General features: G+C 39.6%; 1 protein-coding gene across 6 annotated transcripts in view; it reads left to right on the top strand.

The window, feature by feature from the left end:
* The window catches only part of ppp1r9a (protein phosphatase 1, regulatory subunit 9A), a 231,650-nt gene that overhangs the window by 130,207 nt on the left and 74,390 nt on the right, over window positions 1-27,053 (top strand). For 5 of the 6 annotated variants that reach the window (XM_073054199.1, XM_073054200.1, XM_073054195.1 and 2 more), the window contains exons 8-12: window positions 1,835-2,064; window positions 2,143-2,239; window positions 8,710-8,899; window positions 10,700-10,750; window positions 24,336-24,493. In XM_073054199.1, coding sequence (XP_072910300.1) covers window positions 1,835-2,064; window positions 2,143-2,239; window positions 8,710-8,899; window positions 10,700-10,750; window positions 24,336-24,493 — 726 coding nt within the window. The remainder of the gene's footprint in view (window positions 1-1,834; window positions 2,065-2,142; window positions 2,240-8,709; window positions 8,900-10,699; window positions 10,751-24,335; window positions 24,494-27,053) is intronic. The other variant, XM_073054197.1, reaches the window with a different exon arrangement.

Below are 27,053 nucleotides of genomic sequence, written 5' to 3'. Positions count from 1 at the left end.
AATTTGCTGATGACACCACAATTGTAGGCCGCATCTTGGGTAATGATGAGTCTGAGTACAGAGAGGAAATTAAGAACCTGGTGGTATGGTGCAAAGACACTAACCTATCCCTCAACGTCAGCAAGACGAAGGAATTGGTTGTTGACTTCAGATGGAGTAGCGGACTGCAAAACCCCATCTACATCAGTGGTGCGCAGGTGGAACAGGTCAAAAGCTTTAAGTTCCTCGGGGTGAATATCACAAATGACCTGACTTGGTCTAACCAAGCAGAGTCCACTGCCAAGAAGGCCCACCAGCGCCTTTACTTCCTGAGAAAGCTGAAGAAATTTGGCCTGTCCCCTAAAACCCTCACTAATTTTTATAGGTGCACCGTAGAAAGCATTCTTCTAGGGTGAATCACAACCTGGTATGGAAGTTGTCCTGTCCAAGACCGGAAGAAGCTGCAGAAGATCATGAACTTAGCTCAGCATATCACACAAACCAATCTTCCGTCCTTGGACTCACTTTACACCACATGCTGTCGGAGCAGTGCTGCCAGGATAATCAAGGATAAGTCCCACCCAGCCAACACACTTTTTGTCCCACTTCCCTCCAGGAGAAGGTTCAGGAGCATGAAGATACGTATGGCCAGATTTGGGAACAGCTTCTTTCCAACTGTGATAAGACTGCTGAACAGATCCTGACCCGGATCTGGGCCATACCTTCCAAATATCTGGACCTGACTTGCACTACCGTACTTTCCCTTTTCTATTTTCTAATTATAATTTATAATTTAAATTTTTATTATATTTACTTAGATTTGTACTTCAGGGAGCATGAAGCACAGAAACAAATATCACTGTGATGATTGTACGGTCTAATATCAATTGTTTGGTGACAATAAAGTATTTGTATTGTATCCATGCAAACCAAAGAAAATAGAGGCTGTTGTTCCTTGCTGCTTATGACACCACCTATTTTAGAAATGAGCAGGTAACCTGAAATTAGAGAATCAAGCGTTCATTTGTAAACTACCTTGGTGGAATATGAAGTGCTGTTCATTAGTTTACTTATTTTCCTGATCCTAGCAGTGGAGGAGGCCAGGTACGGAATGGGGGTAGGAACTTGATTCCTCCTATACTCCTATGGCAGACAACCTATCTTCCCTTTTCAAAATCTTCATTTTGGCAATCTATAGCTAAAGATTTACCTGTCATCACAGCAGTCCTACATTAACACAAACTTGAATATCTGAAAATTAGAATTCTTTTCTATGTTTTATTACTCTCTCTCCAATTTAAGTTTGCACCATTTTCAATAGCATCTCCAAAATATAACAGCAAGTATTTGAATTGGCTCTTGCAATAGTATAATCACACAAAAGCTACATAGCTCGCTGGTATAGGAAACAAGTGTTGCAATTGGGTAGTATTTAGCTATGTTTTTGCTAATCTGATTATGATTCCTGACACAGGTGTTAAAAACAGGAGTTCCCTGTTAACTTTCTCTTCATTGAGTACATATTATGACCAAGGAATATTTTATTAGTCAGGAATATAATAGCAAAATTATTTGATAACAGTCTGCTATTTTAATCATCATCAAAACTTGTTCTGTGATTGTCCCATATACTGTACCTTGCACTCTTCTGATATCATCTCTGTTAATTATCTTCAAAATTAAAAGATAATCCAGTGGACTTACTCCCAAATCTCTGTGTATGCCTCACCTGAATTAAATGCTGAAAGATCTTGTCAAGTTAGAACATTTATATTCTTGAAAAATGTAGATTGCAAAAATGACTGCTAAGTTCCTATCAGCATATTGATTTTTTTTTCCTGTCTGTACTACCTAGCTCAAATTAGCAGAGAATGAGAAAATTCAATGGGAACTAGAAAAAACACAACTCCAACAGAGCATTAAAGAAAACAAAGAAAGAATGTTAAAACTGGAGAGCTACTGGATTGAGGCACAGACCCTATGTCACACTGTTAACGAACACCTGAAGGAAACCCAGAGTCAGTACCAGGTTTTGGACAAGAAGTACAACAAAGCCAAAAAGCTTATTAAAGATTACCAGCAGAAGTAAGACATTAAATATAAGCCATGACATTTATTAACATAAAGCTGTGAAAATCATTCAATGAAAACTTATATTTTTAGGGAAATGGAATTTGTTAAGCATCAAGATGCTGAGAAAAAGAAATTAGAAGAAATTGGAAAAGTACATGCAGCAGAAGTCCAGAAACTTCAGAGCAGGGTAAGAATTACTGCTGAAATAACTACTCAGTAGATTTTGGTAAATGCCATGAATTTCTAAACATGTTTTACAGATGTCTTAAGTTTCCTCTATATGTCTGCTGTATTATGCACTGTTTAACACTCAGAATGAACTTAGTATCTGGGCATAAAACTGCAAACATGATAAATAACTGGTAGTGTGAGAGATGAGGCTAATAGTACTACCTGCTTCATTTTCCTTTATACATCAGGTGGGTAACCACTCGGAATGCCACTTCCCAAAAAAAGCCATTGTACCTGTGCCCCCTCTGATCAAAGATCATAATAGGGCAGGTAGCACAACCAAAGGAAGCTGAAAGGATAAACAAATGAGAGAAAATCTGCAGATGCTGGAAATCCAAGCAACACCCACAAAATGCTGGACCCAGTTCTGCTGAAGGGTCTTGGCCTGAAACATCGATTGTACTCTTTTTCCATAGATGGCTGCCTGGCCTGCTGAGTTTCTCCAGCATTTTGTGTGTATTGAAAGGATTAACTGTTTTCTTTTCCCTGCATTGGATTCTCCAGATCTGAGATTCTCAGTCTTGCACTGCTCTTTCCTACATTTTGTAGCCGTTACAAAGTTTCCTGTGGTTATCAGTCTTTCAACTCAGATTCTGAATCCAGGGTCCTGAGAGACTAAAACTATGCTGTTGGGAATGGGGGAATAGGGATGATGCATTTTTTTATATAATTAAAGTACACAGATCCACTGAAGTTCAGTGTCAGCATTTAGAGTATCAATATCATATGTGAATGGAATAATGGATATTTTTCATCAACTTGTAGTATTTTGTTCTTCAGCTTTTCTTACTTATCCTTTGCTCATTTGTTTGATTGTCATCTTTCTTTATGCTAATTTATATTTGCGGGTGTTTTTAAAAGTTTTTTTTAATGTTCAGGCTTTCTTAAGTGTTTTGGAATTCATGACACTTCAGCTTTCTCCTATTTTTAATTATTTTTCACTCTCTCAGTTGTGCTTGTTTATTATTTGTATTCCATATTTTTCCCACATCTTTTGGGGGCAGTGGAACATATTTTCCTTTTTAAAACTGAAGTAAAATACTTAGTAAACATTTCAACCTTTTTATATTTTAAAAAGTAAGATTATTTTTTTCGTGACAGTTGGCAGTATTATGTAATGTTTTACCCTGCATTTCTTTTTCTCAATCTTGAACTACTTAAAGTATTTTTCTGTTATGTCCTGTATCTATCACACATTCTTTTAAATATTATTTCAAGCAAACCTTTTTATTTATTCATGACATACCTTTCTTTTTCCTAGCGGGATAATCGGATATCTGGATATTTCTTAATTACTTACCACCATTGTTTGATCTATCACTGTTCCTGAATAAACTCTTCTTGGGCTTCCAGCTGGGTTCACGTATCAATTATAACCGACATTTTGATGACAAACTCTGCCATCTTCATCAGGAAAGATGCCCGGGTATGTCTAGTTTGATGGTATTTATGCCCCCTCCTGATTGGTTAGTCCTCATCCAGTCAGATTTCCACTCTCCCACATTGTTTACAATCGAATTAGAGTGAGACCTTCATCTTTATTAAAATTCTATTCATCTCATTTTATTTCAATGGCTTCCTTTATCAAGCAGTCCCAAAAGTTATTGGTGTGGCACAGTAGTTTTGTGCTGTCAAAGTCAATCCTATGGCCATTGCGAATGCAATGTTCTGCTACTGTTAATTTCTCTGAGTAACCTAAATGGATACATCTCCTGTGCTCCTTGATGCAGATTTGCACCGTGTTGTGTCTCAACTGGCCGAAGATTAATACCAACCACAAACCTATAAGGAAACTCAGATCATAGCTTATGTGGGTCAAAGGTGATCTGGGACTCGGGTCGGCTGGCATTCACAGGATTCCCTGTGAATGCAGAGCATCGTATATCAGCCAGACATAATGCACTGTAGGAATACGCATCAAGGAGTACATGAGGCACAAAACTATTGTGTAATGCCAATGGCTTTTGGCCTGATAAAGGTTTCAAAGGTACAATTTAATGTCAGAGAAGTGTATACAATATACATCCTGAAATGCTTTTTCTTCGCAACCATCCATGAAAACAGAGGAGTGCCCCAAAGAATGAACAACAGTAAAATGTTAGAACCCCCAAAGTACCCTTCTACCCAGCTCCTCGCCTTCCCGCGCATAAGTGGCAGCAAGCAACAATCCCCCCTCCCCCCACCAGCAAAAATAAAGCATCGGCAACAGCCACTAAGTACTCATGCGTGAGCAAAGCAATAGCAAAGACACAAACTTGTAGTTAGCCCAAAGACTTCGCATTTCACCTGGTGTTTGACATACCGCAGGTTCTCTCTCTTCCTAATAAGAGGTGTCTCCGTTTTCCCAGCGAATGGAGAGACAGAACAATCAACTCGCTGGTTAATGATGTTAAAAGTCCGCCATGTCACTTTTTTCGAGCTCTGTACCCAAAAAACAGAGCACCCAGCTGTGGATATTCCAATTCCCCTGACAACACACGGGTCTTGTGTCATGACATCGACCCTCAGTCAGCCCGACTCCAGAGCCCTGAGATCCTAGGCTTCCAAATCCGAACCAGACTCTTAGACTGAGCCCTTGGTGTGCTAAACAACAATGGCCGGTTTTGAAACCCCGAGTGCGCATCCCATTCCTGCAAAGAACCGTAGTCAGCATGTAACTCCAGGTTAGGGTCTTCAAAAGAACACTGAAAGGGAAAAATAAAGATATCAAAGATGGGAATAGAGCTGTTTCCGAAGATGCAAGCAAAGAAGTCAATGCTTAGCGCCATCATTACTCCACTCTGCCCTTGAAGCCATTGAAGTAAAACTAGAGGAAAAGAATTTCAAGAATGATGAAGGTCTTTCTATAAGTAAGAACTAGAATTCAATTATAAACAAGGTGGGAGAGTGCAAACTTGATTGGACTAGGTCTAGCCAGACAGGAGGAACAGACTAAGGGGGTATATATACCACCGGACTAGACATACCTGGGCATCACCCCTGAAGAAGATGGCAGAGTTTATCATTGAAATGTCAATTATAGTCGATACCTATACCAGGCTGGTAGCCCAAGTAGAGTTTATTTGTCTCATACACCGGGAAAGCACTAGATCCTTTATCACTATTTCTGTCAATAAACTGGATAGGACATCATTCCACAACATTTAAATTAACCAATTACTTGATCCAAATCATTTAACTAAACTCTTTCTTTTCCATGTATGTATTTTAAAGGACATTGTAATTAAGGTATGTCTATGTAGGATTCTGGTTAATTAGGGCACATCAGGACCAGTACATTTTGGCCAAATTAAGCTGCTGCCTCAATTAGCAAGTTTCATGGAAAAAGTATTAAAGGACAGATTACCGTTTAACTGAGCAAAAATTTGTGTATTTAAATAAAGTACAGAACAAATTAGAACACTACCAATATTACTACAGTACCATAAAACTGTATAAGTTCTTAATAGTTATTGACAAAATTCATCCAGTGTACGCTGCCCAGTTTTATTGATTGACTGTAAATGAACAAAATCAGTGCAGACACTTAATGCAAAAAATGGACTCCCTTCATACAATGCTTTTGACAATTGCTTCCTCCAAATCTTCATTTTTATTGTAACTTTCAAGGTGATTGTCAATACCTTCAAATTCTTTGTAGTTCCTAACTTGCTGAAGTAGTGAAATAATTTCATTTTCACTCCCAGCGGTTTCTGACATCACCAAGCCTGAATGCTTGAAATTCGGTAAGCAAAACTGTTCTGAATTGTCTTACTGCTTATTTTTTGGTCAACTGTCAGTGACAAAAATCACTTCTTTTTGAACACAAACACAAATAATGCTATTTAAAAACTGTTCACTCTAAATACAGTGTAGTGTCTAACAACCAAATAAGTGTACATGACTGATACTAATTAGTAATCCGTTCAGCAATCATCTCCTGACACAGTTAAATGAGAATTTCTCATATAAATGAAGGGAATATGTTCTTTAAGAATTGTCCCAAATAAGCAGCTGTTTGTGTGTCTAAAGATATATTAAATTTATGTATAATATTAACATTTATTAATGATTTTAATGAAAGCATTAAATGTAATATATCCAACTTTGCAAGCATCTTAAAACTGTGGAAAACAACCGCTGAGGGGATGGAGAAAAGCTCCAGGATGATTTTGATAAGTGAGAGAGCACAAATACTTAACAGATCCAATTTAATGGTATAAATGTGAGGCTATTTATTGTGATGGAATGAAAAGCAAGGCAGTTTATTATGTGAATGGCACCAAACTGAGAACGGGGAATGAACAACACCTGACTGTCCTTGTACACCATTCAATGAAAGAAAGCATTCAGGTGCAGCAAGTGTTTAAGAAAGCCAGAGGTATGTTAGCCTTCATAGTGAAAGGATTTGAGTACAGGAATGGGTATTTTGTACAGGGCTTTAGTGAAACAGCATCTTGAGTACAGTGTGCACTTCTGGTTTCATTATCTAAGGAACTATAGCTCTAATTTCTTGCTGTAGAACTTGGCTAATCAGCCATGATCATGTTGAATGTCAGAGCAGGCTTGAAGGGCGGAACTTGTTTGCTGTTATTCCTAATTTTATATATTTATACTTTCTAGTTATTAAATGCTGATTTCACTTGTTATTTATCCTTCTCACATTTTTATTTAATATAAATGAGCAATAGTTACTAAATGTGAAAACAAATAAAGATCAGCTTTTGTTGTTTAAGGATCCAGGAGGATATTAGTACTTCCAAGAGATTGTACAGGACACTTAGCAGTTATGTAGTAATTAGATTTATCCCAGAAAAAGATTAGTGGATATAATAGTGTTCAAATTTTTGAGGGATTTTGCTGCTGGCTCATAACCAAAAGACATAAGTTTAACACAACTATGAAGATAGTTTGTTTTCAGTAGAAACCACTAACATTCCAACATTTTAACATGAGTCTTTCTGGGATTCCCCTGGAAAATTATAGTGGGGAATCACTATTCAGGTCTATTGCCAACTAAGACCTGTCATAGAGTTAGAAACCACTCTTCCACTCTATTTGATAGAGATTCTTACCCTGCTGAAAGGCATAGTGAAAGTAATTTCAAGTTAATGTTCGCATGATCAGTTTATTCTTTTAATATTTTTACTTTTATTTGTAGAAAATGTTACACTTTTTATATGTTTCTGAATGTCAAAAATCAATTTTAGGAAGTGAAGTTCTACCCCTGCTTTGTATTCTGTCAAAGAATCTCAAAGTGTGATGTCTCTACGTCCAAGGTAAAATGGCCACACAGATCTCATTGAAGTACAATGTGGAGAGCAAGCAGGATTGACCTTCTGCATCCAGCCCAGCTGAGTACACAGGGTGGGCATTCCAGATGGGATGTTTGGTCCTGGAAAATCTGGGCAATTAGCTTCTGAAATTAAGAATTTTAAACAGTGAATTGAAAACATACTTAAAAATAGAAAAAATGTTGTTGGGGGAATAGGCTGAAGAAGTAGTAAATTTGGCTGGGTTGCCCCATCTGAAACTGTGCAATTATGGGGCAAATGGCCTTTTCCAAAACTGTAAGAATTTGGGAGGCAATTTTGGCCTCCCTAGATGGTTGTGTGATTAAAGATGTGATTTGAAAATTGAAATCTGTATCCAGTAAACTCAGTTTTATTGGTTACCAGTTAAAGAGTGGTTGATTAACTAGTTATCGAGAAGTTTGTCCCTAATATAAATATTTAATTGAGAGTCATGTCTAAAACTTTTAGCTGGGTTTTAATTTAAATATATGTCTCCAAGCTTGAGCTTCTTGGCAACCTGAAGTAACAAACTTAGTTTGATCCAGTTGATGAGTGCTTTTTTCAGTACCATAAACGGATCAACAGAAGGAAGAATAATTCACTTCAGCCTAATTTGTTTAATATATCTTGTGATGTTTTGTTTAAACCTTCCCAACAATATAGCCCTGTTTTTTTTTCACTCTGGTAATACCACTAAGCAACCTTGAAGATATCTCTATCCACAGCTGCTGGTGGAAGGAAGAAATCCATAATTCTAAATTTGACCCTCCATTTAAATTAAGCAAACTGCTGGAAAGCATTGAGCCTATGATTTTAAGAGAGAAAATTGGTTATCCTGAACCATATTATTCCATAACTACTCTTGATCTTGTTACTTGCCAAATATCCATTTTGTAAACTTTTAGCTATTAGTTGACAAAAGGGCCAGTGATAACATATACATGTATAATTACAGATTAAGGAAAATATGATTTGCCATTTATAACAAATTATAAATTTGCTGATTTCCTTCAAAACAGGTTACCTAACATCAAACAAAGGGATAATTTTTGTTATGAACTCATACTTCCTATTTAATGGCTTGAACTAATTGAACTAGTTTGTTTATAGTATGTTGTATTTCACAACAGATTAAAAAAACACCATTTTCTAGATTGCAGAACTGAAGGTTGAGCTTCAAAAGTTGACGAGAACCAACGGGACGCAAGTGAACAACAATAATAATATTTTTGGAGAGGAGCAAGACAGAAGAACACCAGTGGATACATTGAGAGAAACCCCAATTAAAGCAATTGATAGCTTGACAAGGATGCAGACGTATCACCACAACAATTCAATTTCAGGTATGGTGGGGATAAAATCTTACACAAGTAAAGCATTCTTAAACATTTTAAACCCTCTTAGCCTGATAATGTAAACCTAATTGGAATATTTATTACTATTGATGGTCAGGCATGAAAATAATATCTATTTGAAAACAATTCAAATTGAGAATTTTTGCTAGAAGACAAAACTGAAGGAAAAGGAAGTTCTTTTACAAAAGTGGAGTACACTCAATGGCCACTTTATTAGGTACAGGTGAGGAACCCAATGTGGTCTTCTGCTGCTGTAGGCCATCCACTTCAAAGTTTAACATATTGTGCATTCAGAGATGCTCTTCTGCACATCACTGTTACAACATGTAGTTATTTGAGTTATTGTTGCCTTCCTGTCAGCTTGAACCTGTCTGGCCATTCTCCTATAGCCTCTCTCATTAACAAGGTGTTTTCACCCACAGAAATGCCACTCACTGTATGTTTTTTGTTTTTATGAACCATTATCTATAAACTCTAGAGCCTGTTGTGCATGAAAATCTTAGGAGATCAGCAGTTTTTGAGATGCTCAAACCATCCTATCTAGCACCAACAATTATTCCAAGGTCAAGGTCAAAGTCAGTTGGATCATATTTCTTCCCCATTCTGATGGTTGGTCTGAACAACAACTGAACCTCTTGACCATGTCTTTATACTCTTTTATGAACTGAATTGCTGCCATGTGATTGGGTGATTCATTATTTGCATTAATAAGCAGCTGTATAGTTGTCCCTCGTAAAGTGGTCACTGACTGTATGTTTTGCTTTTTGTATAGGCCATGTAGGTTTCTATCATGTCAACTGAAAAAGTGGAAGTGAACTGAGTGTTCAACCTAACAGATTGAATATAAAAAAAGTCAGCTAGTTTGTTCAGTTTCATAAGTTACATTGGAGTTGCATTCATTCAGATGAGCGCAGAACATTTAATTACTTTTCTCAGTTCTGTTTTTAGAAAATTAAGAGATCTTTAAAAATATCCACTGTTTGATTGTTTGCTATTTATGTGACTGGACCAGGTGTATGATTACCTGTTCCCACCCTCCTGGCCAGGCACCATAATGTTGCATTGAAGGATTCAATACTGATGGTGCTTCTGAACGTCGGAAAGAGGTGGTTAGGCCTTTATCAATATGATACTTGCCTGATACTCTGGTGTGAATGTTACTTACCATTTGCCAGCCAAGCCTGAATGAAGTTGCTGCACTTTTGTTTTGCTGCACTTAATTGAAAATCTAGAAATGGCCTGAGTACTATACAGTATTGAGTAAATTTCCTCACTTTTGTCATGATAGTGGGAAAGATTATTGATAAAGCACTTGAAGATGATTAACCCATGAGGAGTTTCTGTAGTGATGTCCTGGGCCTAGGTGATTGATCTCTTAACAGTAACAAATATCTTCCTTCCTTGGAGATATGCCTTCAATCAGTGGACAGTTTCTCCCCATTTCCATTCTCATTGACCTGAATTTTACTAGTGCTTAATGCCATTGTCATTGAAATGATCTTTCCATTTCCAGGAGAGTATTTCTCACCTTAAATCAGAAACTGAACTCTTTAGTTGATGTTTATATCATACGGTCGAGAGATTTGGCATTATGCGCGTATGTTGCACAGAATTATGTATATAAGCATTTTACAGCCATAGATGCAGACCCAGCAGATATCATTTCAGGTCCGGTTTCAATATATTATGTTAAAAGGTAGAAGTAACTAGCAATTGTTGAGACACAGAACATTGAATAATTGGAACACCACAGTGCATATGCAGTAATGAATCTGTTTTTAATCATAGGAGTAAATGAATCTTTAACCATGAAATCAGCTGACCCAGATGAGGTTTTTGGTAAGTTTTCCATGTTACTCAGATATTTATATCAGTACTGTTTTACTGTACTTCACACTCAAAAGTTGTAATTTGAGTGTGAAGTACACTCAAATTGATTGGTACCAAAGGTGCCAAATTATTTTCTGATAGTAAATCACTGATTAAGCTATATTCTTATCATTAAGAAATATTTTGGTAATTCTAAAGGTGCTTGATGGATGAAATGAGGAAAAAGAAGACTGAAAAAATAATTGCAGAAAAAAAACTTTTAAGAAGGACGTTTAAAGAGGAATGTTGATAATGGATTTTCAGGAGAATTACCAAAGTTACATAGTTTAGGTGCCATGGTACGATAACAGTCAGTGTGATGCCATTACAGCTTGGGGTGTTCTGGAGTTCAATTCTGGCACCATTTTGTAAGGAGTCTCTGTGTATCCTCCATGTAGAATGTGTGAGTTTTCGGGTTTTACAGGTGCTCTGGTTTCCTTCTACAGTCCAAACACGTACTGGGTAGGTCATTCTGAATTGTCCTGTGATTAGGTTAAGGTTAATTGAGGTTGTGGGGTTGCTGAGGTGGCATGACTTGAAAGGATGGAAGGTGCCTACTCTGTGCTGTATCACTAAATAAAATAAGTAAATAGAAAATGTTCAAAAGAGGCTTTAAGAACATCTTTGAGATATTTTATTTGACCTGAAAATCTTGCTCTGATGGAATTTGCAGTGAAACCTATTTCAAGAGTCTGTCAGCAATGCAAACAATGTAACCTACCCACCAAGGTTGGCAGAACATGATTAGAGGCTTGAAGCTGGGATTTTGGCCTGGGTGAGCACACTGCTGTTGATTTGCTTATGCTGTCAAGGATTTAGAGGACTTTGCAAAGAATAATATTTCTGTGCATCTACGTGCCTGCTGAAGGTAATCCATGATAAGATTTTGAACAGGAGGACAAAGGTAACTGCTGTCTATTTTGCATAACAGAAGAATTACAGCATGGGGGTAAAAGCAAACAGGTGGAGCTGAGACTATCACCAGATTACCCATGATCTTATTATATGGCAGAGCAGGCTTGATGAGCCAGGTGTTCTTCTCTTGCTCCTATTTCTTATGTTCTTAGACCAACGGTTTTGTGTTGAGTTTGAAATCCGTATCTTCAAAATTTTTCTCAGCCAAATGCTGTAATGTCTGCAGAGATACAGAAATAATTCATATTTTCTAGTGTGTACCACTTTGAATATTTTCTGGGGTGCTGATGGCTGCAGGTTTCAGTTGCAGAGCCAGTTTAGTGCTGAAATCAGCCCACCCTCATGAATTAGTGAGCTAAACACCAGTTTAAATCAACCAAACATTGGTTCATTTTTCGCTCTGGGCCTGGAACCTGCCAGTGAGGGATAAAATTGGTCCCTTACAGAATCAGAGTGGGCAGCTATGTGTGGAACCAAAATAGGTGGGGGAGATTTTGAACAATTTCTTTAGTATTCACTAAGGAGAAGGATATTGAATTGTGTAAGGTAAGGGAAACAAGTAAGGAAGTGAAGTACTGGCACTTTTAAGGAATATAAAAGTGGATAAATCTCTGGGCCTGACAGAATATTCCCTAGGACCTTGAGGGAAGTTAGTGTAGAAATAGCAGGGGCTCTGACAGAAATATTTCAAATGTCATTAAAAATGGGGATGGTGCTGGAAGATTGGCATATTGCTCATTTTGTTCCATTGTTTAAAAAGGGTTCTAAGAGTAAACCTAGCAATTATAGGCCTGTAAGTTTGACGTCAGTGGTGGATAAATTAATGGAAAGTATTCTTAGAGATGGTATATATAATTATCTGGATAGACAGGGTCTGATTAGGAACAGCCAACATGGATTTGTGCGCGGAAGGTCATGTTTGACAAATCTCATTGAATTTTTTGAAGAGATTACTGGGAAAGTTGATGAGAGTACAGCAGTGGATGTTGTCTATATGGACTTCAGTAAGGCCTTTGACAGGGTTCCACACGGAAGGTTAGTTAGGAAGGTTCAATCATTAGGTATTAATATTGAAGTAGTAAAATGGATTCAACAGTGGCTGGATGGGAGATGCCAGAAAGTAGTGGTGGATAACTGTTTGTCAGGTTGGAGGCCGGTGACTAGTGGTGTGCCTCAGGGATCTGTACTGGGTCCAGTGTTGTTTGTCATATACATTAACGATCTGGATGATGGGGTGGTAAATTGGATTAGTAAGTATGTAGATGATACTAAGGTATGTGGCGTTGTGGATAATGAAGTAGGTTATAAAAGCTTGCAGAGAGATTTAGGCCAGTTAGAAGAGTGGGCTGAACGATGGCAGATGGAGTTTAATGCTGATAGGTGTGAGGTGCTGCATTTTGGCAGGACTAATCAAAATGGGACATACATGGTAAATGGTAGGGCATTGAGGAATGCAGTAGAACAGAGTGATCTAGGAATAATAGTGCATAGTTCCCTGAAGGTGGAATCTCATGTGGATAGGGTGTTGAAGAAAGCTTTTGGTTTTCTGGCCTTTATAAATCAGAGCATTGAGTATAAAATTTGGGATTTAATGTTAAAATTGTACAAGGCATTGGTGAGGCCAGATTTGGAGTATTGTGTACAGTTCTGGTCACCGAATTATAGGAAAGATGTCAACAAAATAGAGAGAGTACAGAGGAGATCTACTAGAATGTTACCTGGGTTTCAGCACCTAAGTTACAGAGAAAAGTTGAACAAGTTAGGTCTTTATTCTTTGGAGCATAGAAGGTTGAGGGGGCACTTGATAGAGGTATTTAAAATTATGAAGGGGATAGATAGAGTTGACGTGGATAGGCTTTTTCCATTGAGAGTAGGGGAGATTCAAACAGGAGGACATGAGTTGAGAGGGGGCAAAAGTTTAGGGGTAACACGAGGGGAACCTCTTTACTCAGAGAGTGGTAGCTGTGTGGAATGAGCTTCCAGTAGAAGTGGTAGAGGCAGGTTCGATATTGTCATTTAAAGTAAAATTAGATAGGTATATGGACAGGAAAGGAACGGAGGGTTATGGGCTGAGTGCAGGTAGTTGGGACTAATTGAGAGTAAGCGTTCGGCATGAACTGGAAGGGCCAAGATTACCTGTTTCCATGCTGTAATTGTTATATGGTTATAATACCTCAGGCTTATTGCTTGTTAAACAGTCTCATTTGTGGCAACTTTTCAAAGGCCTTCTGAAAATCCAAGTACACAACATCGTCCTTTGTCTAGCCTGCTTGTTATTTCTTTAAAAGAATTTCAAAAGATTTGTCAGGCATGATTTTCACTTCAGGAAACCATGCTGATTATGGCCTATTTTATCATGTGCCTCCAAATACCCTGAGACCTCATCCTTAATAATTGACTCCAACATCTTTCCAAACACTGAGGTCAGACTAACTGGCCTATAGTTTCCTTTCTTCTGCCTCTCTCCCTTTTTGAAGAGTGGAGTGACATTTACAATTTTCCAGTCTTCTGGAAAATTCAGTCCAGTCAATCTAGTGATTCTTGAAAAATCATTCTAATGTCTCTACATTCTCTTCAGCCACCTCTTTCAGGCCATCTGGTCCAGGTGATTTATCTACCTTCAGACCTTCCAGTTTCCGAAGAACCTCACTAGTAATGGTAATTTCACACACTTCATGAATCCTGACACTCGGAACTTTTATACTGCTCATGTCTTCCACAGTGAAGAATGATGCAAAATATGCATTCAATTTGTCTGCTATTTCCTTGTCCCCCCTTGTCTCCATCACTTTCCAGTAGACCAATATCCACTCCTGCTTCGAAACATTTGGTATCCTCTTTAATATTATTGACTAGCTAAACATTCTTATTCCATCTTTACCTTAATTACTTTTTTAGTTGCCATCAATTGGTTTTTAAAAGGTTCCCACTCCTCTCTTTTTGCACTAATTTTTGCTCTATTATATGCCCTCTCCTTGGCTTTTAAGTTGGTTTTCATTTCTCTTGTTTACCACAGTTGTGTCATCTTGCCTTTAGAATACTTCTTCATCTTTGGGATGTATAGTATATATCCTTTGCCTTCCAAATTGCTTCCAAAAACTCCAGTCATTGCTGCTCTGCCGTCATCCCTGCCAGTGTTCTTTTTCCAATCAATTCTGGCCAACTTCTTGCTCATGCCTCTTTAATACCCTCTATTCCACAATAATACTGATACAACTGATGAGCTTCTTCTCAAATTTCAGGGTGAATTTGATCATATTATGATCATTTCCTCTGATGGTTCTTTTACATTAAGCGCTCTCGTCAATTCCAGTTCATTGTGTAACACCCAATCCAGAATAGCTGATCCCCAAGCTCTAAAAAGCCATCATGTAGGCATTCTAGAAAATTCCCCCTCTTGGAATCCAACACCAACCTGACCATCCAAATCTATCTTCATATTGAAATCCTCCATGACTATTGTAACAGTGCCCTTTTGATTTTCTATCTCTTGTTGTAATTTGTAGGCCACATCCTTACTCCTGTTTGGGAGTCTGCATATAACTCACATCAGGGTCCTTTCACCCTTGCAATTTCTTAGCACTATCCACAATGATTCAACACCTCCCACCCCCAAGTTACCTCTTTCTAATGATTAAATTTCATCTTTTTTTACCAACAGAGCAATGCCACCTTCCTTCATGTCCTTTCGATATGCTCTGTATCATTGGACATTAAGCTTCCAACTATAATCTTTCAGTTATGATTCAATGTTGCCTACAATATCATACATACCAATCTGTAACTGTTCTCCAAGTTCCTCTACCTTAATCCATTGCGCGTTCAAATATAAAACCTTCTGGACTGTATTCACCCTTTTCGATTTTGTCTACCTTGTCTGCAACTCATCCTATTGATTGCAGTTTTGCCCTGTCAACACCTCTCCTCATTATGCATTCCCTCTGTTTGTACATCAGCTACCTCATCTTCAGCACCATCACTCTAGTTCACATCCCCCTGCATTAGTTTAAACTTTTCCAAGCAATTCCAGCCAACCTGCCTACAAGGATATTGGATTCCTCTGGTTCAGGTGTAAGCCATCCTTTTGTACAGGTCGTACCTTCTCCAGAAAAGATCCCAAAGATCCATAAATCTGAACCTCTTACCCCTGCAGCAGTAACTCAGCCATGCGTTCACCTGCCAAATCATTCTATTCCTATTCTCAATGGCACATGGCACACAGGCAGCAAGCCAGAGATTACTACCCTGGAGTCTTGTTTCTTAGCTTTCTAGCAAGCTCTCTAAAATCTCTCTTAAGTGCCTCCTCGTCTTGTCTCCCTATGTCACTGGTACCAGTATGTTCCCGGACTTCTGGCTGCTCACTCTTGCTCTGGATCTGATCTGAGACTTCCCTAATCCTGGCACTAGGGAGGCAATATACTATCCGGCTGTCTGTATGCACCCATAGAACCTCTTCTTTTTTCCTCTAACTAAGGGAACTCCTATCAACATTGCAATCCTCTTCACCTCTTTGCTCTTCTGAGCCACAGCTCCAGACTCAGTGCTAGAGACATGCCCCCTAGCCTCCAGTAGGTTGTCCCCCTCTATAGTATCTAAACTTGTTTACTTATTATTGAGGGGAATGGCCACAGGTGTACTCTGCACTGACTGTGTATTTCCCCTCTTTCTGACAGTCACCCAGTTACCTATCAAAGTCAAATCAGTCTTTTCTAAATTTCTGTTCAAGTTAAACCTATTTAAGGGCGACATTGGCTGGCACAAGCTTTTCTAATTACCGAGCCTCTTTGTGTTGAAAGGAGAGTCAGAGAGATTTCAGGATCTTCTGTTGATCCAAATTCCAGATAGGGTAATAAATCCATTCCTGAACACTTGTAATGAGTAATTAACAGGAGGGATAGCAGAGGAACTCATCTCACTGCAAAATAACTTCAAGACTTTTGGCTGTAGAATGAAATCTCTGAACACAATCCTGCACTGATGAAAAAGTTCAAGATATTCTCTATTACCCTTCGAACAATATATTCAGTGGATCATGGTTTCATTGCAGTTGCCCAACTTCTTTAAAAGCAACAAAACAGACTGCAAATGACTGAAGTAGGGGGGTCTGATACTTCTGAGTGACATTCACTTGGTATCACTGCATCAAGCCCATCCATCTCATTGAAAGATGAAAAAGCAGTGAAGTAGTGAATAGGTGGACTTCTAATTGTATGCCCTAAGTTATTGATGACATTTGTTTTACTGTAATTAAATAAAGAAATAATTTTATTTGTAGCTTTAAGTAGATCTGAATATTTTTGCAATTATTTGTCAATGCTTTGAATTTACAGTTCCTATTTTATTTCACTGTGCATCATAAATCATATTTCTTTATAGTTTTTATGTAATAGCTGGAAAGAGGGATGTCGTCTACAAGCCAAGGGGGCAGTAACCCTAAAGCGTTTGGGAACCACTGGTTTAAAACATCTGTGTGCTGTGAGGCAGAAAAAAATTGTGGAATTGGAATGTGAAAAGGAGAATTGGATGTAACTATGTAATCAGACCGTTCAATTAACTGATCCGTTACTAACCACTGGCTTCTTAACATAGCCCCATGATCTTAATTTCTCTGACTAATACTAATACCTACATCAGGTTGATGTTTATTGACTACAGCTCAGCATTTAATGCAATCATTCTTCCAGTTCTGATCAAAAAGCCTCAAAGCCTCAGTACCGCCATCTGCAACTGGATCCTCAAATTCCTTACTGGAAGACCACAGTCTGTGTGGATTAGAAGTAACATCTCCACCTTACTGATGACCAGCACGCAAGGATGTATGCTTAGCTCATGGCTGTACTTTCTTTACACCCATGACTGTGTGGCCAGGCACAGCTCAAATCCCATCTATTTTTAGTTGATTGAGTGGTGTGGCAATAACAACCTTGCACTCAGCATCATTAAGACCAAATAATTGATTGTGGACTTCAGAAAGGTTAAGACAAGGAAACACACACTAATCCTTGTAGAGGGATCAGAAATTGAACCTCCGGAACCTCTTCCCATCCCCATTGATGATTCAAAGATCATCACCAGAGGCTCAGCAATCTCCTCCCTCACCTCCCACAGTAGCCTGCGGTACATCTCATCTGGTCTCGTCGACTTATCCAACTTGATGCTTTCCAAAAGCTCCAGCACATCCTCTTTCTTAATATCTACATGCTCAAGTTTTTCAGTCTGTTGCAAATCAACACTACAATCACCAAGATCCTTTTCCACAGTGAATACTGAAGTAAAATATCCATTAAGTACCTCTGCTATTTCCTCTGGTTCCATACACACTTTCCCACTGTCACACTTGACTGGTCCTATTCTCTCACATCTTCTGCTCTTGCTCTTCACATACTTGTAGAGTACCTTGGGGTTTTCCTTAATCCTGCCCGCCAAGGCCTTCCAATGGCCCCTTCTGGCTCTCCTTATTTCCTTCTTAAGCTCCTTCCTAGTAGCCTTAAAATCATATAGATCTCGAACATTACCTACCTCTCTGAACCTTTTGTAAACTTTTCTTCTTGACTAGATTTATTACAGCCTTTGTACACCACGGTTCCTGTACCCTACCATAACTTCCCTGTCTCATTGGAACGTACCTACGCAGACGTCCACACAAATATCCCCTGAACATTTGCCATATTTCTTCCATACTTTTCCCTGAGAATGTCTGTTCCCAACTTAAGCTTCCAATTTCCTGCCTGATAACCTCCTAATTCCCCTTACTCCAATTAAACACTTTTCTAACGTATCGGTTCCTATCTCTCTCCAATGCTATTGTAAAGGAGATAGAATTATGATCACTATCTGCAAAATGCTCTCCCACTGAGAGATCTGACACCTGACCAGGTTCATTTCCCAATGCCAAATCAAGTACAGTCTCTCTTCTTGTAGGCTTATCTGCATATTGTGTCAAGAAACCTTCCTCAACACACGTAACTTACTCCACCCTATCTAAACCCCTCGCTGTAGGGAGATGCCAATCGATATTTGGGAAATTAAAATCGCCCATCATGACAATTCTGTTATTATTACACCTGTTTCTCTTTCTGCTCCTCGATATCCCTGTTACTATTGGGCGGCCTATGAAAAACACCCCTTCCTGTTCCTAACCTCTACCCACAGAGACTGTAGACAATCCCTCCATGATTTTCACCTTTTCTGCAGTCGTGAAACTATCTGATCATGCCCACCTCTTTTGCCTCCCTCCCAGTCCTTTCTGAAACATCTAAAACTCGGCACTTGAAGTAACCATTCCTGTCCCTGAGCCATCCAAGTCTCTGATGGCCACCACATCATAGCTCCAAGTACTGATTCACGCTCTGAGCTCATCCACTTTGTTCGCAATACTCTTTGTGTTAAAATAGACGCATCTCAAACTGTCTATCAGAGTGCGTCCCTTCTCTATCACCTGCCTATCCTCCCTCACACACTGTGTCCATGCTTTCTCTATTTGTGAGCCAGCCGCCTCTTCCCCAGTATCTTCAGTTCCCACCCCCCAGCAATTCTAATTTAAACTCTCCCCAGTAGCCTTCGCAAACCTCCCCGTCAGGATATTAGTCCCCCTGGGATTCAAGTGTAATCCATCTTTTTTGTACAGGTCACACCTGCCCCAAAAGAGGTCCCAATGATCCAGAAATCTGAATCCCTGCCCCTGCTCCAATCCCTCAGCCACACATTTATTCTCCACCTCATTCTATTCCTATTCTCACTGTCGCGTGGCACAGGCAGTAATTCTGAGATTACTACTTCTGCAGTCCTGCTTCTCAACTTCCTTCCTAACTTCCTGAAGTCTTTTTTCAGGACCTCTTCCCTTTTCCTACCTATGTCATTGGTACCAATATGTATCACGACCTCTGGCTGTTCTCCCTCCCACTGCAGAATATCATGGATGCAATTTGAAACATCCCAGACCCTGGCACCTGGTAGGCAATCTACCATCCAAGTTTCTTTCCTGCATCCACAGAATTGCCTGTCTGAACCCCTAACTATAGAGTCCCCTATCACTACTGCCTTCCTCTTCCTTTCCCTACCCTTCTGAGCCACAGGGCCGGACTCTGTGCCAGAGGCATGGCCACTGTTGCTTCCCCCAGGTAAGCTGTTCGCCCCATCAGTACTGAAACAGGAGTACTTATTGTTAAGGGGTACAGCCACAGGGGTACTCTCTAGTAGCTGACTCTTTCCCTTCTCTCTCCTGACTGTTACCCACTTGTATGTCTCCCGTGGCCCTGGTGTGACCACCTGCCTATAACTCCTTTCTATCACCTCCTCGCTCTCCCTAACCAGACAAAGGTCATCAAGCTGCATCTCCAGTTCCCTAACATGGTCCCTTAGGAGCTGTAGCTCGACACACCGAGTGCAGATATGGCCATCCGGGAGGCTGGGAGACTCCAGGATGTCCCACATCTGACTCCGAGCACAGAAAACCATCCTCACACACATACTTCCTTTCCGCAATGAACACAGGTAGACCTACCTCGCCTTGTTACCGCCAAGCCCATTGAGCCAAAGCCTTATCACTCTGCTACCTCTCACTCTGCTACCCGCTCCGAACACTGCCGGCTGGATATGGCGGTCTTCTTTTTAAGCTTTTCCCGCTCTACTGGCTGACATCTTGCGCCTGTGCAGTCTTGCCTCTCTTTTACCCTGAGTAGTAAAATTCCTTCACTCCGGAAATCCTTAGCCGTTCCACTCGCAGCCTTCTTGCTCCGAATCAAAAAACACTGACTTTTGCTGTCAGCAGAGGCAGGTTCGGTATTGTCATTTGAAGTAAAATTGGATAGGTATATGGACAGAAAAGGAATGGAGGGTTATGGGCTGAGTGCAGGCCAGTGAGACTAGCTGAGAGTAAGCGTTCGGCACAGACTAGAAGGGCCGAGATGGCCTGTTTTCGTGCTGTAATTGTTATATGGTTATAGCTGTTATCCTGCACCTGTCTTCATACTTTGTTTCAAAAACATTGTAAGTTGTTTAGGGATATGTTTCCTAACCTACATTTACTTCCATAAACAATGAGTCTTTTTAATTTTTAAATTTCAACATACCATATTGTTCCTAAGTTAACACCAGTTAACTTTATTATTATGTTTTATATATTCTGTTATTAGTACTGCTGTCGCAAAGCAGCAAATTTCACAACATATGCCAGTGATATTAAACCTGATTCTGTGTTGTCTATTGACGTAAGAGTTCTTGCCGAGGGCAGAACCAGGATATGGGGATGTAGGGGAAATCAAGACTCCTTCTGCATCTTCCATCAACTTTTACTACTTGGTTGGGAAACCTCTCTTTTTGGCTGTGCCTCAAAGATGCTGAGAACATTTAAATAGGCATCCATTAATCTCGAGAGACCATGGATTTGTACCTTGGAAAGTCTCCAGGGCACAGTCTCTCCACTCCTCTCCACGCCACCGATGTTGTCCAAGGGAAGGGCAAGAGCCGATACAGCTTGGCACCAGTGTCGTCGCAGAGCAATGTGTGGTTAAGTGCCTTGCTCAAGAACACAACATGCTGCCTTAGCTGAGGCTCGAACTAGACCAAAGCCTTAACCACTTGGCCACACGCCAACACTTGGCTAAGGCAGCGTGTTGTGTCCCTGAGCAAGGCCCTTAACCACACATTGTCAAGCTGTATCAGCCCTTGCCCTTCCCTCGGCCAACATCGGTGGCATGGAGAGGGAGACTTGCAGCATGGGCAACTGTCAGTCTCCCATACAACCCTGCCCAGGCCTGCGGCCTGGAAACTTTCCATGGTGCAAATCCATGGTCTCTCGAGACTAACGGATGCCTATATGAGAACATTTACTTGGCTGTATTTGAACTCATGCTGCTCTTGGTCAGACTGCCATTCAATATTGAGTTGTGGTGACTCATGTTGCTAGTGGATGGTCTTTGCTGATAAAGACTAGAAAATTCCTCCAGTTATGGAGTTTTAGGAGAGTTCACTGGACAATGAAATCCCTTGAAACATTGAAAGATTAACACATGGCCACCCATGTCCACTTGCCTGCCTTTTCATAGAAAGTATATAAATATTGCAGTTTATCGCATTGTACCAGTTAGTTCAAGGTAACTTTGTTTTCCATAAAACTCAGAAGAATTTCTGGAGCTTATTACATTGATAAGTCTCTATTGTCAATAACAGGGAGAAGATGCATGAGTATTGATTGAGTGTTAGATTTGACAGTGTTGTAGGACGTTTTTTTATTGATGGGTAAGAATTTAATGCTACTTGTTACTAATTTGATCATGCAAGTAAGATCATGATTTTGGGAGGCTTTAGATCAACTTCTTGAGGCATCACTGATCATTTTGGCCATCTGCTACCACCACTTTTATTTCTGCTCTTAATGGCTTCCTGGGCCCCTAACTTGCAGGGCTCTCTTGGGAGTCCACCTATTCAGCTAGAATTTTAAGATTAGTAGCAGTGAAATAGAGAGTCCACACCAGGTTTTATGCTGCATTTGTTGTTAAATTCAGTCCTCACTTCCATCTTAACATGTAGACATATTAACATAGAAACATAGAAAACTTACAGCACAATACAGACTCTTTGGTCCACCAAGTTGTGCCGAGCATGGCCCTACCTCAGAAATTACTAGGCTTACCTATAGCCCTCTATTTTTCTAAGCTCCATGTACCTATCCAAAAGTCTCTTAAAAGACCCTATGGTATCCACCTCCACCACCATTGCCAGCAGCCCATTCCACACACTCACCACACCACACCACACTACTTACTCCTGACATCTCCTCTGTACCTAATCCCCAGCACCTGTGTCCTCTTGTGGCAACCATTTCAGTCCTGGCAAAATGCCCATGAATTATCATTTATAATCATTATAATTTCAGTTGGTGTTAATAGAAGTTGCTTGTGCATATGCTGTACCAAAGAATAAAATGAGATCAATGTCACCATCTAAGATTCTAGTATTTGCCCTTGCATAAAATGTGTTTGTGGAAACCATACAATGTTGGCACTAAGATCAATTAGCATAGATGTTATTTTGGTTTTTGTTGGCCATGAAATTTCTTGTCTGATCTGTGTTAATGTTGATGGCTGAAGCATTAATATTGGTGGTGATATTAAAAATAACTATCCTGTGCATTTTGGAAATAGTGTGCTGGGAACTTTGGCATCAAGTTGAGAAGGACCTCAATTTAATATCTGAAATCCCAAAGTTTAGCACTCACAAATGCCAACCTAGATTTTATGCTTCATTTTCTGGAGTGGAAAGTCAAAAACCAGAACATAGAGTTTCAGAGGCACAGTAACACTCTATTCAAATGGTGAAAGGGAATTTAGAGAAAAGAAGGGAATATACAGTAATTTGCAGCTAACACAAAAAGGCAATTCTCAGAGCTCTGTTGATAGGTGAGAGGGCGAAAAGTTGACAAATGCTGTAGACTTTTTTTAGCCTCTCCCTACTAGACCACTATCATTGAAATATCTAAGAAAAATAAGGTTACATGCCTTAATGATGACCACAAAATGGCTCAGACATACCCCATCATGAAGTGTTTTGAGAGGCTGGTCATGGCACGCATCAACTCAAACTTCCTTGATAACCTCGACCCACTGTAACTCACTTATTGCCAAAAGAGGTCAGTGGCAGATGCTATCTCCCTGGCCCTACACTCATCTCTGGAGCATCTGGCCAATAAAGACACTTACATGAAACTTGTTTATTCATTGCAGCTCCTCATTCAGTACTACAATTCCAAACAAACTCCTCTCCAAACTGCTGGACCTTGGACTCAACATCTCCCTTTCCAACTAGATCCTTGACTTCCTAATCAACAGATTTCAGTCAGTAAAAATAGCCAAAAGCATCTCCAACACCGGTGCTACACAAGAGGCGTCCTCAGCCCCACTTTACTCTGTATATTCAGGACTCTGTGATAGGATCATGCTGTAACTCCATCTATAGACTTGTAATGGGCAAAATCCCAAATAATGATAAGTCAGATAACCAGAAGGAAATTGAAGCCTAGTGGCATGGTGTCATGGCAACAAACACTCTCTCAATTTCAGCCCAAAGTGGATATATCATACCTTGCTGTGCCCCCGACTGGAATAAACTGTAGAGTTGTGGACACAGCTCAGCACACACAGAAGCATACACTTTTGGCTGCCTTGATAAATCAACCACTGTAATATTATAATCAAAGATTGAACCTATACTGATATTCTCCCTTCTTTCCCATCCTACCTAAGTCCAGCTTTATGGCATGGTGTTAAGGACCAGGCTCAAGGACAGCTTCTGTCCTGCTGTTTTCCCCTTGCACTCCCTCAATGCACTAATATAATGAAATAATCTGTACAGACAGCATGCAAAACAAAGTCTTTCACTGTGGCTTGGTATATGTGATAATGATAAATCAATTTAACAAAAGGAGTATTGTGTCAATGCAAGTAATTGGGGTTTAACAGAAAGCTGCAGCAGGCAACTTCATAAAATATTGGTTAGGCTGCATCTTGTGTCTTGAATTGCCTTTTCTTGTTCCTACTCATTATGGTGTTAAGGTTTTCATCTGTCAATACATATTAATTAGCAATTGTTCACTGATTTCAGATTATTTGTTGTAAAGTTGGCATCTTTGATACCATTACAGATTTCAACGAAGCAGTGCCTGAAACAGAAAGATTAGACAGTAAGGCCCTAAAGGCTCGAGTTAATCTTTCAGCCAAGTCAAAACGGCAGCGTCCTTCTCGGTCTAGAGTACTTGACAGCGTTAGTTCAACTGATGGTGATGATAGTCTTGAACGGAAGGTAAATGCAACTCTTCTAATTATCGTGTAAGTTTTGAATAATGCTTCAAATTCATTAATTTACCCAAGAAAATCACTACTCTATAAATTCTCTCTTTATTTCTGGAAGTGGGGTATTATGTAGAAGTATATTATGTATTTTAAAATTATTTTATGATAAGTATTATAAAGGAAAAAATGGATGTTATTAAATGCATTTAAGTGGCTACATTTAGTATCTGAAGGCATAACTTTCTAGTTAAGGAATATTATCTGCAGATGAACAGATTGGTTCAACTTTCAAGTTAATTGGAGTATGGACCACCTTTAGCTTTAGAATTTCCTTTATTCCTCAAGTATAATTTATAGTGTTGTGATCTGAAAATTCACTATGAGAGGTTGAGAAGGTGATTTCTGGATACAAATTAAAAGAAGAATTTCACATCTCCATTTGTTCATATTGGATAACCAATGAATGCATGTTTCATAGAATTTTACATTGATCATGAATGGCCATCAAATTGATGTTGGCTGAAAGTGACTGTCTCCATTCTCAGTTATGCTGTCCACATTTCAAAGCATACTTGAATTTCTCAGATTCAAATCATATCTACTATTTTTTTTTGCTCATTTGTGGAAAGACCAACATGTATTGACCATTGCTAATTGAGAACAGGTCCTGTTAATCTCCCTAAAATACACCAGTTAATCTGTGAAAAGTACTCTTACAATGATGAGAGATAGAATGGCATGTGACTTAGAACAACTTGGAGGTGTTAGTATTCCTTTGCACTTACTGCTGATGTGTTGTATCTCAGTAGGTACAATATTGTACTTATCATCTGGATACTAGACATTTAAGAGTCAGGGATGTGCTATCAAGCTTCTGCAAGTTGCTGCAGTGCATCTTGTAGACAATACCTGTTAGATGGCTTAGTATATCAGTGGTGATGGAAGTGAATATTAGTGATGTAGAGTCGTAGAGTGATCGGGCACAAAAACAGGCCCTTTAATCCAACTCATCTACACCAACCAAGGTGCCTTCCTGAGCTGGTCTCATTTGCCTGCATTTGACTCTTATCCCTCTGTCTTTTAAATGGTATAATTGTACCTGTCACTATCACTTCCTCTGGCACTCATTCCATATACACACCATTCTCTGTGTGGATAAATGTATCTCTCAGGTTTCCTTAAATCTTTCCCCTTTCACCTTAAACTTATGTCATTTATAATTAAACCATAAGACATAAGAGCAGAATTAGAGCATCTGGTCCATTGAGTCTGCTCCGCCATTCAATAATGGCTGATCCTTTTTTTCTCCTCTTCCTCAACCCCAGTTCCTGGCCTTCTCCCCGTAACCTTTGATGCCATGTCCAATCAAGAACCTATCAATCTCTGCCTTAAATACACCCAATGAACTGGCCTCCACAGCTGCATGGTGGCAACAAATTCCACAAATTCACCACCGTTCGGCTAAATAAATTTCTCCGCATCTCTGTTTTGAAAGGGCGCCCCTCTATCCTGGGGTTGTGTCCTTTTGTCCTAGACTCTTCCATCATGGGAAACATCCTTTTCACATCTACTCTGCCTAGGCCTTCCAACATTTGAAAGGGTTCAATGAGATCTCCCCCCCCCCCCCCACCCCATCCATCTGAATTCCAGCAAGTACAGACCCAGAGACATCAAATGCTTCTCGTATGATAACCCTTTCATTCCTGGAATCATCCATGTGAACCTCCTCTGGACTCTCTCCAATGCCAGCACATCTTTTCTAAGATGAGGGGCCCAAAACTGTTCACAATACTCAAGGTGAGGCCTCACCAGTGCCTTATAAAGCCTCAGCATCATATCCTTGCTCTTGTATTCTAGACCTCTTGAAATGAATGCAAATTAGACAAATTTTAAATTAAAATAGACAAATTAGTCCTGACGAAGGGTCTCGGCCTGAAACGTCAACAGCACTTCTCCCTATAGATGCTGCCTGGCCTACTGTGTTCCACCAGCATTTTGTGTGTGTTGTTGTTTGAATTTCCAGCATCTGCAGATTTCCTCGTGTTTGCAAATTAGACCCTCTTAACTTTATGTATGCCTCTCATAATTTTAGTTATTTCTATAAGGTCAACTTCCTTTACTCCAGTCGAGACTTCTCTCTAGTAGGGCCTTCTACATATTGCTTGAGAAAACTTGCCTGGACACATTTACATTCTGCACCATCTAAACCCTTTGTTCTATTCCCAGTCGATATTAGCGAAACTTAAGCTGCTTACTCATACAGCCCCGTTATTCCTACAACACTCTGTAGTCTCCCTGCATCTTTGTTTCTCTAATTCTTGCTGACTCTTCAGGAGCTGGTGGTATAATTTCCTCAAAATGATCATTCCCTTCGTATTACTAACTTCTACCAATATAGCCTAACTGGGTATTCCCCTCAAAGTACTGCTGTGAAGTTCTCTCTAATCAAAATAACACAACTGTCACTCTCTTATCTCCACCCCTATCACGTTTGTAGCATCTATAGCCTGAAATATTGAGCAGTCAGTCCTGCACTCAACCATGTTTCTGTAATAACTACAATAACCCAG

The sequence above is a fragment of the Hemitrygon akajei genome, chromosome 8 (assembly GCF_048418815.1).
Source record: "Hemitrygon akajei chromosome 8, sHemAka1.3, whole genome shotgun sequence".
Classification (NCBI taxonomy): Eukaryota; Metazoa; Chordata; class Chondrichthyes; order Myliobatiformes; family Dasyatidae; genus Hemitrygon; species Hemitrygon akajei.
Note: the sequence above shows the minus strand (reverse complement) of the source record. Positions and strands in the feature narration are given on the sequence as shown.